Source organism: Populus alba, chromosome 17 (genome assembly GCF_005239225.2).
Source record: "Populus alba chromosome 17, ASM523922v2, whole genome shotgun sequence".
Lineage (NCBI taxonomy): Eukaryota > Viridiplantae > Streptophyta > Magnoliopsida > Malpighiales > Salicaceae > Populus > Populus alba.
In genome coordinates, this window is record NC_133300.1 from 18,450,833 (window position 1) to 18,467,826 (window position 16,994).

Sequence of the window (16,994 nt, forward strand, 5' to 3'; positions counted from 1 at the left end):
TCATCAGTGTTGTCGCACCCAAAAAAAAAATCAGCGCGCGGCATCGGCTGGCGATTTAAGTCTCGTTGTTGTGTTTGCTTTGAATTCGTACGTTGGAGTCGCCACCTAGTAATTGATTGCGGGCTACTAGGAAACCGGATATACTGGTCTTGTCAGAGATTCGCGGGTAAGGGACTGGTTGTGGTTAGGGAAGGTATTAGCACCCTAACGCACCCTACCTGAGGTAAGCTGCTTCGCGAATTTGATGTGTTAAAGAAGTTTTAATAATTGTTTTTTCATCGGAAATTAGAAATATCACTTACGTATAAGTTAATAATTCTTAACCGTGATCTAATCAAAATATTAAATTCTTCTTTAATATCTGCAATTTTATCATTAAAAAAATAAAACACATACAAACACACACATTCACTTTCACTATTTTTATTTCTTTTCTTTTCTTTTTTTTTCTTTTCTTTTACATCCATATTTACAAAACAAATACAAATTCAAATTCAAAATAAATAAATAAAAATCCACCAACACACATATCCCCTTTTTTATTATTATTTTCTTTTCTTTTCTTTTCTTTTACATTCACATATTACAAATTTAAAATAAATAAACAAAAATTACATTAAAACTTTAAAATTTACAAAATGGTCCCTCAAAACTCCTGAATTTGCATTGAAGACCTTCTGCACCACCAGAACAGTGTTGGGAGCACTGGCGGCGCGTCCTCCCACGTGCCACCGCCACTGCTACAAGAAAAAACAGCAACCGGGGCTGGATCGACTTCTTCTCAGCCTCCCCACGCCGGCGGTGACCTGCAGAACAAAAAAGGAACAACCACAACAGTCGATTTTAACTTTTTCTTAGTTTTTTAGATCTGTTTTTTTCCTCTTCTTCTCCAGATCTGCTCCCGATCTTCTTTCTTCCTCCCTTCTCTGTTTCAAGCGGGTCGGTTTGGCTGCGTGGACGGCGCTGTTCGGCTGAAGAAGGAGACGGCGGGTCTGATGCGATGGGGAACAGCTGGTTTCTGTGGGCACCGGGACTGTGGTTTCGAAGGAGGCGCCGTCGAGAGAAGATCGATGGAGGGGCTGCTGCGGGGGAAGAAGAGTTGTGGCTGGTTCTCCGTGGGGAAAACGGTGATGGCTGCTTCGGTTTGATTTTGAAAGAGAAAGGGCTGTGGGTTGCTGCCGGCTGAGAGAAGGAAATAAGGGGGGGAGATGTGAGCTGCTGGATAGATGGAGGGGCTGAGGTTGGTGGCTTTGAAATGGTGTGGGGGAAAAGGGGAAAGTCTCAGGTGGCCGGGGGGAAGGAGGCTGAAATCCGGCTGGTTTGGGTAAAAAAAATTAACCGGGGAAGGGGCCTTGTTTTCGTGTCTCCTTCCCCCCTCTTGAGTTCTATGGTTTGCTCTTTGTTTCAAAGGAAAGGGGCTGCTACAGGGGATGATTTTTTAGAGGGTGGCGGCTGATCTGTAAGAAGGAGGAAAATGAGCGGCGGTTTCGGGGGGGGGGGGGGAGGGGCTGTTTGGCTGGTTTCGAAAGAAAAAAAAATGTCAAGGGTGGGGGCTGCTGCCTTGAGAAAAATGGGGGGAGAAGATAGGTTTAGGGTTTTTTCTTTTTTTTGTATTTTTCTGGTGTTTCCAAAATTAACCCCCCCTCTAAAAATCAGTTTAGCATGGTATTTATAGGCAAAAATATTGCTAGGTTTTTCGACTTGGTCCCTCAACTTCTTTCTTTTTGTAAATTTTGATTTTTCTTATTTTTTTGTATTTTTTGAAAACGAGCAATATCAACGTCGACTCAAAATGCGGAAAATCAAAGATTTTAAAAATGACGCGCGAAAAGTCGAACGCGTTTGAAAATATTTTAACAATTTAAATTCTTTTTTAGACGACGTTGAAAATGCTAAAATAACGAAAATATATTAAAAACATATTTTTTTGGATTTTCTTTGTTTTTCTCAATTTTTTGGATTTTTGAAAATATATCAAAACATGGGTCAAAAATTAGGTAGCAACAAGTGTCATCATATTCTGAGTGAATTGATAGGTTGTTGAGAACACCAGTAATATTATGTGATGCAGCGGAGTCCATGAGCCATTTATTGTTTGTGGCATTGGAGGTAGAAGTGCAGTTTGCTGTGACTGCATGAGAATTCACACGGGGGCATGTCTTGGCCGTGTGACCAATTTGATCACAAAATTGGCATTTGGGCTGATACCTTTTTGGCGTTGCATTGGGTCGGCCGAAAGACTTAGTATTGTACCGGTTGTCTCTGTGAGGGCCTTGGTTGCGTGAGAAACCATTTGGTTTTTGGTTCTTCTGGAAAGAGTTGCCAAAAGAAGGCTTGCGATTTGTGTAATTCACTGATGCCACAAGTTGATGGGTAGCTGTTTCTAGCCGCCGAAGATAGCTGTCATGACCAACCAGCAGATCATGAAGTTCTTCAAAAGTTAAGGATTTCTCCCTTGCACGAATTGGTGCAACAATTTCCCTGAAATCAGAACCCAAACCATGAAGAATATAAAGAGTTAGATCGTCATCTGAGATGGGATGATCGATTAGAGCGATTTCATCAGCCAACGCTTTCACTGTGTGGAGATACTCCTGAATCGATCGATTTCCTTTTCGAATCAAGGCAAGGTCTTCCTTGAGTTGCATAGCTCTCATTCGAGATCGGCTAGCATACATGTGATTTAGTTTCTTCCATGCCTCATGAGATATTTTGGTGGTGGCGATGAGGGGGGTAATTGAGTTGGAGGTGGAGGCAAGGATTGCACTGAGAATTAATTTATCCTGCCGAACCCAATGGGTTTTTTTCAAGGCAGATTAGGGAGTGCCATCAGATGAAGGGCACACTGAGAGACCGGTAACGTAATCCAGCAAATCATACCCAATAAGAAGAGCTTCAAATTGGGCACGCCATTGTGGAAAGGTGGAGGGAATTAATTTCTCGTTGATTTGAGCTGTAATATTTAGAGCAATCAGTGGATTCTCTGTGTGGGAGGTGGGTTGGTTGGTCAGATTTTGGTATAGAGACATGTTGGAAGCAGGGATCGTAGTCTCGTTTGAGTTTTGGTGCTCTGATACCATAAAGAAGATTATAGCAGAGTGATGTATAAGAGAGTTTTTCAACATAAATCTTCCACTTATTGAGCATTAGATTTATACACAATGTATGCTGAATGTAAGGGATTACAGAGGAATTACAGTAAGTTAAATATAAAATGATTTGCAATTGTGTTCCTAGAATATTGCTGCATTATCTGTCTGCATTAATATACATGATTCTCGGCTAGAAATCTGGTGGATTTGGTTTTCCATGATCTATCTTAATATGGTGGGCAGAACATCTTCCTTTATCAATTGATAAGCTCTGTTTCGATAAATCCTTAGAATTAGAATATAAGTTGTTTTTGTTTTTCCTACCAAGAAAATAATCTACGCATTTGTTTAATTCTCGAATAGGATTGGGAGGGTGTTGCTAATCACATTAGTCGCTTTACATCTTGTCCGGTTGACAGGGTGCTGCTAATCACAGGGCTTCCATTCTTGTTGGCCGTGACAGGGAGAAAGAAGGAAAGGAGTAGTTTGAGGACAGAGGGGTTGCTTCAAACATGGATCCAAATGTTGTGATTTTCATGATTGCAGAGACCACCATCCCCTGGAAGCCATGAGAACCCCAACCAACACCACATACGAAATGTTATTGTTAGTAGTCTTTCCAATGAACCATGGAAAGATTTGTTGGTGTGAGGAGGATGGATATCTTTCAATTTGTTTCCCTTTACATGTGAGGCAACAATCTAGTGATATAATTGCTTTGCTTGCTTGCTTCATGATTCTCCATTTTGTGTTGAATAATGTAAGGCTAAGTTTCAAACCCATGAGTACAACCCAAAACGAATTAGCTCAAGTTATCAAAAACCATAGCCTAAACTTATCAACATTTATCAAGGAAAACTTACGCCTAGCCCGGTATTCATCACAGCCCAAGATCACAATCCCATGCTTCTTTGTTGCATGAAAATCGATCAAATACTTGAAGCAACTTAAAATAAAAAAACTTTTTTTTTTAATTGTGAGAATGTAGACTAGTTTATATACATCATAACTAAGCTGGTGATCTTGAAAAAACTCAAACCGGCAACCATTAAAAAGCAAAATTCAAGCATAACTAACTGAATACTTCATCATGTAAATCGGTAGGCTTGATAAAAAATTTATTTAAGTACAGATTGTTATGCATTACCAATCCTAATAATTCAGTCCTTCCTACTGTTTTATTTTCCTCCACATGAATTTTTTCATCTCCGTAAATAAACCCAATTCATGCATATATGTATTTTGCAAGCATTAGATCCTAACAAATGAAAGTAGATATAATTAAGACATAATTTCTTTGGAATTTACAAACAACAAAGACGAATATTTTTTTGGAATTTATGTTTTTATAAAAAGGAGGGCAAAACATTGTGTTCTAATACATGTTTTTTTTTAATGATATAATCGATTTCTTTAAAGATAATTAATATGCTAGGTTGATGTGCAAAACTTTTAAAATAATTTTGTATTAACATTGAATGAGAATAAAATATATATTTTTCTTAATTTTAATTTATTTGTAAATTCTTAAATAATTTTCTCAAATTCAATGTTCTCATATTTTTCATATAAATGTGTAAAAATGATTGATTCATGATTTTATTTTATTGAAACTTACTTTTATGATTGTAATAAGTTTTTTCTTAAAAAACAACACTTCTGATCATAAAAAAATATTTTCTTAAGAATAAAAAAGAAATGCATGAATAAGAAAATTAGGTTTTTTATTAGAATTATACCTTTTTTTATTCTTCTCAGCTCAAATCGTTATATAATAAGTTTTCTACTACTTTCAATGACTTCATCAACTTTGCAAATTAAATACGTACTTAATTGACCAAAATTAATTTTATTACAATAAAAGTCGATATATTTTTGAAGTTCTCGTGCCATTAAGCAAATGGTTTGCATGGGAAAAAGGAAAAGTTTTAGAGAATACAAACCAAATTAAATTCAAAGAGAAACACAAAAAAAAAATAAAAAAATTAATACACTAATTACTCCAAAACAGAACAATAAAGAATGAGCTCATAAGCATGATCTTTTAGTCTGTATGAAGACCATAGTTATTAAACCCGGCCCGGGGGTTGACCCGGCCAAGGGGCCGGGTCTCGGGTTTCATGGGTCAACCCGGGTTGACCCGGATTGACCCGTAATAATTAAAAAAAAAAATTAATATTTCATATGAAAAAATTCATGTAAATATAGATTATACATATTATAAATAATGAAGTTTAAGATAATATTTTAAAAAGTTTTTTATCCCACATTAAAAAGATATCATGTTAAGCTTTTAAGTTGAAGTATTTAAATTAAAAAAGTTTTTTATCCCACATTGAAAAAACATAACTTTTTCTTTGGAAACATAAAGTATTATACTAATGGGTTTCAAATCATACATTGAAAAAAACATAAATTTTTTCATGAGAACTGTTGTAACCCATTTTTGGGTCCCCATGAAAAATAAAATAAATAGTCAAAAGAGGTTAAAAAAAAATAACAGGAGGCAGAAGCGCTCAGGAAACAGTCAGAAAATTGGTCAAGGAATTTAAAAATACAAGGATTGAATTTTTGGCAGTATATTCTTGAAGGATGAAAGCCCTATTGAGAAGGAAAATTTGAATTTTGAGGAGAAAAGCCCAAATTTGGATGTTTATGGACTTAATTGGATTTTTATTTGAATTTATAGAAGATTTTATTGCAAGAAAAATTGATTTTTAAGTCAATTTGGGCTTTAATTTGAAGAAATTTAAGTTCTGGGGCCAAAATATATTTTTTAGGAATTTATTGGGTCAAATCAGGGGCTTAATTGCATAAATATTGAAGTTTAATGGCCAATTAGGGACTTAATTGTGAAAATCCGAAACCAGGGACCAATTTGGAGAAGGCGCAAAGATAGAGGGGGCTGTTTGGAATTGATTTAGGGGCGTAATTGAAGAAATTGGAAGTTTATTGATCAATTAGGGGCTTCATTGTGAAAATCAGAGGCCTAGGACCAAAGTGAAAAACGCGGCCAACTATAGGAGTATGAACCGAATTTGGCAGGGACGCAATTGAATTTTATTCTTGATTGAAGGACTCAATTGAAGGACTTAATAGAACAAATGACAAATTAAGGACTGATTCAAAAAAAATGTTCTGACGCCTTTATTTTAAAATGAAACGACGCGTTTTATCCAAAACGACGCCGTTTCATGCATAAAATAAAAAAATAAAAAAAAGAGAGACCGAACGGTGCCGTTTTGAACGGCATTGTTCACTTTCTTCTTCCCCCGAACATTACAGCGGGGAAGAAGACCGAGGCCCTCTTGCCACCGACAGAAGACAATGGCCGACCACCCGCCGCGTTGCCGAAGCCGAGGGAGGCCCGTCTGGACAGCCGCTCCCCGACAGCCGCTCCTTGACCCGCTCCTCGACCCGCTCCTGGGCTCCACGTTGAAGCCACGCCCACTGGTTCTATAAATAACGCCCAACCCAGCACACCGACGAGGACGAAAAAAAAAGAAAGAAGAGGAACCCGAAGAAAACTAAGAAAAAACTGAAGAGAGAGAGGAAGAGAGAGAAACACCCACCCGGAGAGAGAGAGCCAACGAAAACTAAAAAAAAACAAGAGAAGAGTGAAAGTTTGAAACCAGGAGGAAATTTAGAAAACAAAAATCCAGAAAACAAACCGAGAGGACTTCGCCGGATTTGCTTTGGAAATCGCCTGTACTCGCCGCCCGTAAGCCACGACGCTGCCACCGCAGCACCACCAGCAAGCCACCGTCTCCACCGTACCAGGTACGCTTCCTTTCCCCCCTTGCATTTTTTTTTAAAACCTGCATCAGTTTTGCCTCCTGCATGCAGAATCGTTCTGCATGCAGGAGGCGGGGGGGGGAAATAATTCCCCCCCCGTGCTTTTTTTTTTTTATTTCTCTGGCCCAGATGGTGTCTGGCCCAGAACTATGGGGGACGGGCCAGAGGGATCTGGCCCAATCCGGCGGTCTGGGCCGGGTCCGGCCCAGACCGAGGTTAATTAGTTTGTTGGGCCGAGATCGGCCCAGTCCCTGTTGGGCCGAGTTCGACCCAACGACTTTTGGGGCCGGGTCCAGCCCAGTTTAGTTGGTCCGGCCCAGCCCACTTAATATATATATATATATTTATTATTATATTATATTATATTATTATATTATATTATGCATGTATATATATATTTTTAAAAACAAAATCCGAAAAGTTTTTAAAAAAATATATTGTTGTTTCCTTTTCATATATATATATATATATATATATATATATATATATATATATATATATATTTTTATATACATTGGTTTGTATTTTTATATTGTGGAGATACAAACTCAGTGTTTAAAATACCCGGTTTTCGTCAAAACATCCAAAGTTTCAAAGATAAAAATGTCTGTTTGCTTTAAAAAATTCTAAAAAAATTTCCTTAAAAATATTGTTGATTTTCCTGCACATTTTGTTTATGATTTTTTACATTGGTTTGTATTTTTATACCGTGGAGATACAAATTCAGAGTTTAAAATACCCGTTTTTCGTCAAAAAAAAAAATATTTACAAAAAAAAAATGTTTTCTTGCATGTTGCATACGGCCAATACTCTAACATGTTTTGAATATTCTTTTTATAAAAAAAATATATTGGAAGCTTCGAAAGTGTGTTTTCACATAGATTTCTTAAACACAAATTATTTTCTTGTATTTTTGGATTTTACAACATGTTTGTAAAACTCCAAAGGGTATTGGCCAATATTCCAAAAACTATAAAAATCTTATTTTGGGGGGAGAAAATTTATTTATTATTCACCGCTAATGTTTGGATAAAGAAATCCTTAAAATGATGAATATCCAAAATATTATTGGGAGTAATAAATCCGCACAGATTCTTGAAAGAAGCCTTGATTATAATCGAGGACATTTCAAAATTTTAATTTTTTTTATTCCATGATTTATGAGTCGCAAACTCTTGAAATACTAAGGGAAAAATGAGCTTTCAAAGCACATGGAATCTCCTTAGATTTCTATCCAAAATCAATTGACGAGCCTAGAAAATACCAACACCATAGCAATTATAGAGCAAACCAAAACACCAAGCAGCTTACCTTAGGTAGGGCGTACTAGGGGTGCTAATACCTTCCCTTTACGCAACCAGTCCCTTGCCTTAGAATCTCTGAAAGACCAGTTAGGGTTCCTAGTGATCAAAATACTAGGTGGCGACTCCAAAGAACCAAATAAGCAAAACAGAACAAAACGAAAGTCGCCAGTCGAATGTCGCAAAAATAAATTTTGGTTTTTTTTAGGGTGCGACAAGAATATAGAGTATATATATGAAATGGCTTCAAATCACACATTGAAAAGATATGATTTTTTCCTTTGGAACATATAGTATATATACTAATGAGTTTCAAATCCCACATTGAAAAAACATAATTTTTTTCATGGGAACATAGAGTATATATATGAAAGGGCTTCAATTCCCACATTGAAAAGATACTATGTTATCCCTTTAAGTTGAAGTATTTAAACCAAAAGGTTTTTTATCCCACATTGAAAAAACATGATTTTTTCCTTGGGAACATAGAGTATATATACTAATGAGTTTCAAATCCCACATTGATTTTTCATGGGAACATAGAGTATATATATGAAAGGGTTTCAAATCCCACATTGAAAAAAATACTATGTTATCCCTTTAAGTTGAAGTATTTAAACCAAAAGGTTTTTTATCCCACATTGAAAAAACATGATTTTTTCCTTGGGAACATAGAGTATATATACTAATGGGTTTCAAATCCCACATTGAAAAAACATAATTTTTTTCATGGGAACATAGAGTATATATATGAAAGGGCTTCAAATCCCACATTGAAAAGATACTATGTTATCCCTTTAAGTTGAAGTATTTAAACCAAAAGGTTTTTTATCCCACATTGAAAAAACATGATTTTTTCCTTGGGAACATAGAGTATATATACTAATGGGTTTCAAATCCCACATTGAAAAAATATAATTTTTTTCATGTGAACATAGAGTATATATATGAAAGAGCTTCAAACCCCACATTGAAAAGATACTATGTTATTATTTTAAGTTGAAATATTTAAACCAATTTTTTTTTATCCCACATTTAAAAAAAAAAAAAACCCGGGTCTCGTCCGGGTTTGCTCGGGTCGCCCGGGTTTGGCCGGGCTATTGCCACAACCGGTCTTTTATTAAACCCGAACCGGTCCAGCCACCGGGTCGACCAGGTCCCGGGTCAACCCGTCGGGCCGGGCCGGGTTTAATAACTATGATAAAGACGTAATTTTACTTAATTAATTGAAACTAATAATATTAAACAAGAGGAGCTAATTGATTGAGTCTTGGATCGAGACGTAATGTTACTTAATTCTGAATCAATTGGTTATATGTACTTAATTTGCTTGTTTGTATCACTAATTACTACTGCCTCCCGGCGTAAATCTCAAGGGAAGTGGAATTAACAAAGATTAATATAATAATCTAAACTTCATTTCTTGCAAGCAATATAATAAAACTATACCCAAGTCTCAGGTTTAATTTAGGCTCCGTTTGTTTGCAGGAAAGTGGTTTCCTTTTGGAAAGTGAATTCCGGGGAAAATGAATTCCTGGAAAGTGAATTCCGGGAAAGTATTTTCCGATGTTTGGTAGTGTTATGGAAAATGAACTGGAAAACACTTTCCAGTGTTTGGTTGTGTTATGGAAAATGAACTGGAAAATAATTTATTAATGAATTAATTTTTTTTTCAAGTTTATCTAATATATATAAAATATTTAATATAAAATATTTAATCACTTACAATTGTCATAACCCAATTTTGATCTTTTTATTTTTATTATTTAAAAAAAAAAAGATGATGAAAAATAAAAATAAAATAAATGAAGGATGAATTAAAATTTAGGTTAAGGGCAACATGATTGGAAGTTTAAAGATTTAATTAAACTTTTGACTAGTTTAATTAATTAAATCAAGGGTTTAATTGGAGAATTAATTTAATTAAATTTTAGATTATTTTAATTAATGAAATCAAGAATTTAATTGAGTTTGAAGACTTAATTAAACTTTGATTTAATCAAAAACCCATTATTTAAATAAAAATAAACAACTCTTTGCATTTTAATTAACTGCTACAGTAGCAGCGAATTATAATTCAATGCTACAACAGTGAATTATAAGTCGCTGCTACAGTAGCATTGCATTTTAATTCGCTGCTACTGTAGCAGTGAATTAAAATGCGATACTACTGTAGCTGTTAATTAAAATTCATTGGCAGCGTCCGCTAAGGAAAGTGTTTTCCTTTCTTTATCAGAAGGAAAACACTTTCCTACGGGGAAAGGGAAAGTTTAAGTTGACTGGAATTGGAAGGAATTGGTTTTCCTTTGACTTATTTTCCTGATAGTCACCAAACATGGGAAAGTGAGGAAAATGAATTCCGGGAATTTATTTTCCTTGAAACAAACAAAGCCTTAGTTTCCCTTTGATTTTCAGCTCCACAACCATTATCTTTTAGATAGCCAAAGGTCATTTTCCATGATTTTCCAGGCCTCTTCAAGGTATACAAAGATGGCCGCATAGAGAGATATTGGAACATTGACTTCATTTCAGCAGGCGTCGACACAGAAACGGGGGTCCAATCCAAAGATGTTGTGATCTCACCGGTGATCAATGTAAAGGCTCGTATTTTCCTCCCAAAAATCAACGGCCCAGCTAAAAAGCTCCCTCTCCTCGTCCACTATCAGGGTGGTGGCTTTTGCATAGGCTCTCTATTTACTTCTGCCTTGAAGAATTTTCTTTCAACCCTAGCCACCCAAGCCGATGTCATCGCTATATCTATTGACTACAGGTTAGCACCTGAACACCAATTGCCGATTGCATACGATGATTCATGGGCAGGGCTCCTGTGGATCGCGAAGACACTCTAATGTAATGGACCCGAACCCTTGGATTAATGAATATGCGGATCTCGGGCGGGTTATTTTAGCCGGCGAGAGTGCTGGAGGCACCATAGCCCAATATGTGGCGGTCCAAACTGGGGCTGCGGGATTGCCTGCCGTGGCTATAGAAAGGTTACTAATAGTGCACCCATATTTTTGGGCTAAGGAGCCAGACAAGTTCAACCAATATATATGCCCAACAAGTTCCGGGGCAGATGATCCAAAATTATAAAAAGAACAAGAGATATAAGAGAGAAAGGAATCTAAAAAGAAAAAGATAACTCTTAAAAGGAATGTCATCCACAATGAACCAAGTGAGTTACATTTATTTCTAAAGATAGCGGGTGATTTATTTATTTTTAATGGCAATTGTGGTCCACTCAAGTTGCTGTCGTTAATTTTCTTTGTTGTCATTTTATTTGTTTTGTTAAAATTGTTGTTGTTATTGTAAAAGTTGTTATTTTAAATAACAAGAAGCTATAAATATTGTGTTTTTTAATTATGACATGTACAAACTATGATATTTCACTAATTATTTTTAATAATATGTTATTCTACCAATATTCTTAATTTAATGTGCTATTTTTTTTAAAAATCATTTTTTTGCTTCCCTGATTTCCTCATTTTAGGTTTAAACAAAGTAAAATATCATAAAGTAAATATTTCATACTTATATTTAGTCAATTAATTTGGTTTAATTAAAAAAAAATACCTTTTTAAAAGCCAACTTTAATAAAGAACAACAATAAAATAACCATAAAATAACCTAAGTTATTTTCTAAAGTAATGAGAAATCTTGTAGAAAATAAATAAAAACATAATGGAGTTCAATATATAATTAAATAAATGCTGAATGACAATATTAAAAAAACACATGAGTTTAAAAAAAAAAAAAAAGTAAGCAAACTCAGAAAAATCTTCTAAACTTCAATTAATTTTTCAAACTCACAAGTCATAAAATTCTAGACCCGAACTTATTATTGAAGGTCAATCCCTAATTAATTTAATATTAAATGATGTAATAAAAAAATAAAATAATTTTTAAAATTATCTTAAGCAAAAATAGCAATATAAAAGAATAAGAATCAAATTTGATTGAAAACAATTATTGAGAATTAAATCATAATAAAAAATAAATTTTAAAAATTATCTTAAATAAAACAAATAACAATCAAAAGATTATGAGTCAGATATGACATATAAAAAAATTATAAGAGGATTAAATTGAAAAATAAATTTTAATTTTATAAATAATTTCAAATAAAACAAATAATAATTTAAAAAATAGAAACTATATAAAAAAAAAATGGAATTGCTGCCATAAAAAATTAAAGAATCAGACATGAAAATTGAAAAGAAAAAAAGAAAAAAAGAAAAACAAAATTTATTGTCACTATACTGGAGGTTTGGTATCCACACACGTTCTCGTAGATAAAAGGATTGCCAAAATGATAATGTTGTTTTGGAAGCCACCGTTTAACAATCATACTACCCAATCCTAAAATGTTGTTGAGCAGCCTCACATCTCATCAATTTTTAAATAATATTTTATATTTATTAAATTATCAATTAACCTCTAAATTCATTAATTATAACAAAAAATAACGATAAAAATACAAACAAATCCGTACATGCAAGTTATAAAATTCTTGAAATGAAAGGCACTTGAGTAATTTTTTTTTTCTTTGATTTACGTGGTTGTCCAGACCAATTTGCACGCACCATGACTGACTGAATATCCTGTAAATCAATCCAATAAATATATAAAACACCACAAAAATAACAGACGTACACATTAAGACTTAAATCCAAAATACAAAAACAAAGAAAATTCTTTGCCACCGCTTAGCTAGAAGTCTCGGTGTGCACTAGATGGTGCAGTAGATGCTTTGACAACTTGCCTTTGTATTTGCTAGTAAATACAAACTAAAAAACAATCTTTCTCTCAACCATACTTCCGAAGATTCCCGTTGTCATAATTGATGCGAGAGAAATACACAGTTTGCTAACGAGAGATGAGCATAGCTCGTCATGTCTGCACCGTGTGGAGCCCAAGCGACTTGGCCAGCGAAGAGATCACTAATAATAAAATGGATCCATCACATTATCAATCACTAATAAAAAGAGATCGATAGCAGAAGAAAAGCTCATCACCATACACTTTCACCTTTGCCATTTCTCATCTCACACTGCCCTTTCTTCTCAATATTTACTTTACCGTTTCTTGCTCACATCCCCTGCTTTTATTTTTCCTCGCACCTTTTCTACTTCTTCTTCTCAACATCCATTTCTTTTCCATTCCAAGACAAGCTATGGCTGATGCAATTGTTTCTGCTCTCGCGAGTACAGTCATGGGGAACTTGAATTCCTCAATTCTTCAAGAGCTTGGACTTGCTGGGAGCCTAGAGACTGATCTTGAACATCTCGAGCGCACGTTCATAACTACTCAAGCTGTGCTCCAGGATGCAGAGGTGAAGCAGTGGAAGGACAAGGCTGTAAAGGTGTGGCTCAGACACCTCAAGGATGCAGCTTATGATGTTGACGATTTGCTAGATGAGTTTGCAATTGAAGCTCAGTGGCATCAGCAGCGAAGAGATCTCAAAAATCGACTAAGATCCTTCTTTTCGATCAATCATAATCCACTTGTTTTTCGACCAAGAATGGCGCATAAATTGAAAACTGTGAAAGAAAAACTGGATGCCATTGCCAATGAGAAAAACAAGTTCAATTTAACACCACGAGCTGGGGACATAGCAGCTGATACCTACGATGGGCGGCTTACCAGCTCACTCGTGAATGAATCAGAAATTTACGGAAGAGGCAAGGAGAAAGAAGAACTAGTCAACATCCTTCTCTCTAATGCAGACAATCTCCCTATTTATGCTATATGGGGAATGGGGGGACTAGGAAAAACAACACTTTCTCAAATGGTCTACAATGAAGAAAGGGTTAAACCTCAATTCAGTTTGAGGATATGGGTGTGTGTATCTACTGATTTCGATGTAAGAAGATTAACAAGAGCTATCATAGAGTCCATTGATGGTGCCGCTTGTGGTCTTCAAGAATTGGATCCCTTGCAACGGTGCCTCCAAGAGAAGTTAAAAGGAAAGAAGTTTTTGCTTGTATTGGATGATGTGTGGGATGATTATGGTGATAGGTGGAATAAATTGAAGGAGGTATTAAGGTGTGGAGCTAAAGGTAGTGCTGTCATAGTAACTACGCGTATTGAGATGGTTGCTCTTAGAATGGCAACAACTTTTGTCAAGCACATGAGGAGATTGTCTGAAGAAGATTCTTGGCAGTTGTTTCAACAGCTTGCATTCGGGATGAGAAGGAAAGAGGAGCGGGCACGCCTGGAAGCCATTGGAGTATCAATAGTGAAGAAGTGTGGTGGTGTTCCTTTAGCTATAAAGGCACTCGGGAACCTAATGCGGTTAAAAGAAAGTGAAGATCAGTGGATAGCTGTCAAAGAAAGTGAGATTTGGGATCTAAGAGAAGAAGCAAACGAGATCTTACCTGCTTTGAGGTTGAGTTACACTAATCTATCACCACATTTGAAGCAATGCTTTGCGTTTTGCGCAATATTTCCAAAAGATCACGTGATGAGGAGGGAGGAGCTGGTTGCTTTGTGGATGGCAAATGGCTTTATTTCTTGCATAAGAGAAATGGATTTGCACGTCATGGGCATTGAGGTGTTCAATGAACTAGTGGGAAGGTCTTTTCTGCAAGAGGTCGAGGATGATGGATTTGGCAACATAACATGTAAAATGCATGATCTTATGCATGATCTTGCACAATTCATTGCAGTACAAGAGTGCTATACGACAGAAGGCGATTGGGAGCTGGAAATTCCTAAAACTGCCCGTCATGTAGCTTTTTATAACAAATCAATAGCTTCGTCTTCTGAAGTTCTCAAGGTCCTATCACTTCGCTCACTTCTTGTGATGAATGAACAGTATAGGTATGGAGGGGGAAAGATTCCTGGTCGAAAACATAGAGCCTTGAGTTTAAGAAATGTCCGGGTGAAGAAATTGCCGAAGTCAATTTGTGATTTGAAACATCTAAGGTATCTAGATGTATCAGGCTCCGAGATCAAAACACTGCCTGAAAGTACAACCTCTCTCCAAAACCTCCAGACACTAGATCTGAGTTTTTGCACAGAACTCATCCAATTACCAAAAGGTATGAAGCACATGAAAAGTCTCGTATATCTTGACATAACGTTTTGCTATTCACTTCAATTTATGCCCTGTGGAATGGGGCAATTGATATGCTTGCGAAAAGTTACCCTGTTCATTGTGGGTGAAGAGAATGGTCGTCGCATAAGTGAGCTGGAAGGGTTGAATAATCTTGCTGGTGAATTGAGTATCACAGATCTTGTGAATGTTAAGAATTTAAAAGATGCCAAAAGTGCCAATTTGAAGTCGAAGACAGCTCTTTTATCACTGACTTTATCTTGGCATGGGAATGGATATTACCTTTTTAACCGTTGGTCATTTGAGCCACCACAACAAAGAAAGAGTGTTGTTATTCAGGAAAATAACGAGGAGGTCCTTGAAGGGCTTCAACCTCATTCAAATCTGAAGAAGTTGAGGATATGGGGATATGAAGGTTCAAGATTTTCAAATTGGATGATGAACATGAGCACGACGCTACCAAATCTGGTAGAGATGGAGCTATCATCAGCATGTGACCACTGTGAACAACTTCCACCATTGGGAAAACTGCAGTTCCTCAAGAGTCTTGTATTGCGTGGAATGGATGGTGTGAAGAGTTTCGACAGCAATGTGTATGGAGATGGGCAGAATCCATTCCCATCTTTAGAGACGCTGACTTTTGATTCAATGGAGGGATTAGAGCAATGGGCTGCGTGTACTTTTCCTCGCCTTCAAGATTTGAAAATAGTCGGTTGCCCTGTGTTGAACGAAATACCAATTATACCCTCCCTTAAAAAATTAGACATCCATGGAGTGAATGCTTCGTTGCTAATGTCAGTTAGGAATGTCACTTCTATCACCTCCCTTTTTATAGGAAACATTCCAAATGTGAGGGAGCTTCCCGATGGGTTTTTGCAAAATCATACCCTCCTTGAAAGCTTAGAAATTGGTGGGATGCGAAATCTGGAGTCTTTGTCAAATAGGGTATTAGATAACCTTTCTGCTCTTAAAAGCTTGCATATTAAGCATTGCGAGAAACTTGAAAGCTTGCCAGAGGAAGGTCTTCGTAACCTCAATTCCTTGGAGGTTTTAAGGATAAAGGAGTGTGGAAGATTAAATTGTCTGCCAATGAATGGGCTGTGTGGCTTATCTTCTCTTCGCCAGTTATTTGTTGGAGATTGTGATAAATTCACATCTTTATCAGAGGGAGTGCAGCATCTGATAGCACTTAAGGATCTGTACCTTGATACATGTCCAGAGCTGAATTCATTGCCAGAGAGTATCCAACATCTCACTTCCCTCCAATCTCTATTCATTCGAAAGTGTCCAAATTTAAAGAAAAGGTGTGAGAAATATTTAGGAGAGGACTGGCCTAAGATAGCTCACATTCCTAACATTAGTATCTTTTCAAATTGATATGCAAAATTGTTAAAATAATTTCTCATTAACATTGAATGAGAATAAAATTTATATTTTCTTAGTTTTTAATTTGTTGTAATTGTTTAAATAACTGTATCAAATTCATTATTGTTATATTTTTTATATAAATGTGTAAAAATAATTCATTCATGATTAAAAAAAAACTTGTATATATATTTTATTTTAATCGCTCGCACCATAAAGCATATAGAGCATCAATACAAACAAACTGCAAATCGAAATCTAATCCATCCAAACAATAAACTTATTACAAAACAATGGAGACTTCCACTTAGCAGAAGCCGACTAGAGCATATAGACAACTTTGAGTAATAATTCAAGAAGATTGTCATTTAACAAAAGCTTTAA

At 35.8% G+C, this 16,994-nt stretch overlaps 1 protein-coding gene and 1 pseudogene across 1 annotated transcript; both read left to right on the forward strand.

Annotated features, from left to right (window-relative positions):
* Positions 1-6,419: 6,419 nt before the first annotated feature.
* Positions 6,420-11,408, forward strand: LOC118060408 (2-hydroxyisoflavanone dehydratase-like; annotated as a pseudogene).
* A 1,712-nt stretch (positions 11,409-13,120) lies between these two features.
* LOC118060407 (putative disease resistance protein RGA4) lies at positions 13,121-16,694 on the forward strand. Its single transcript, XM_035073630.2, has one exon. The coding sequence runs from the start codon at positions 13,362-13,364 to the stop codon at positions 16,620-16,622; it is 3,261 nt and encodes a 1,086-aa protein (XP_034929521.1). The 5' UTR covers positions 13,121-13,361; the 3' UTR covers positions 16,623-16,694.
* Positions 16,695-16,994: the final 300 nt, after the last annotated feature.

What these genes read in the sequence shown, in the direction of transcription:
- LOC118060407 (XM_035073630.2), top strand. Translation starts at nt 13,362, where the DNA reads ATGGCTGATGCAATTGTTTCTGCTCTCGCGAGTACAGTCATGGGGAAC.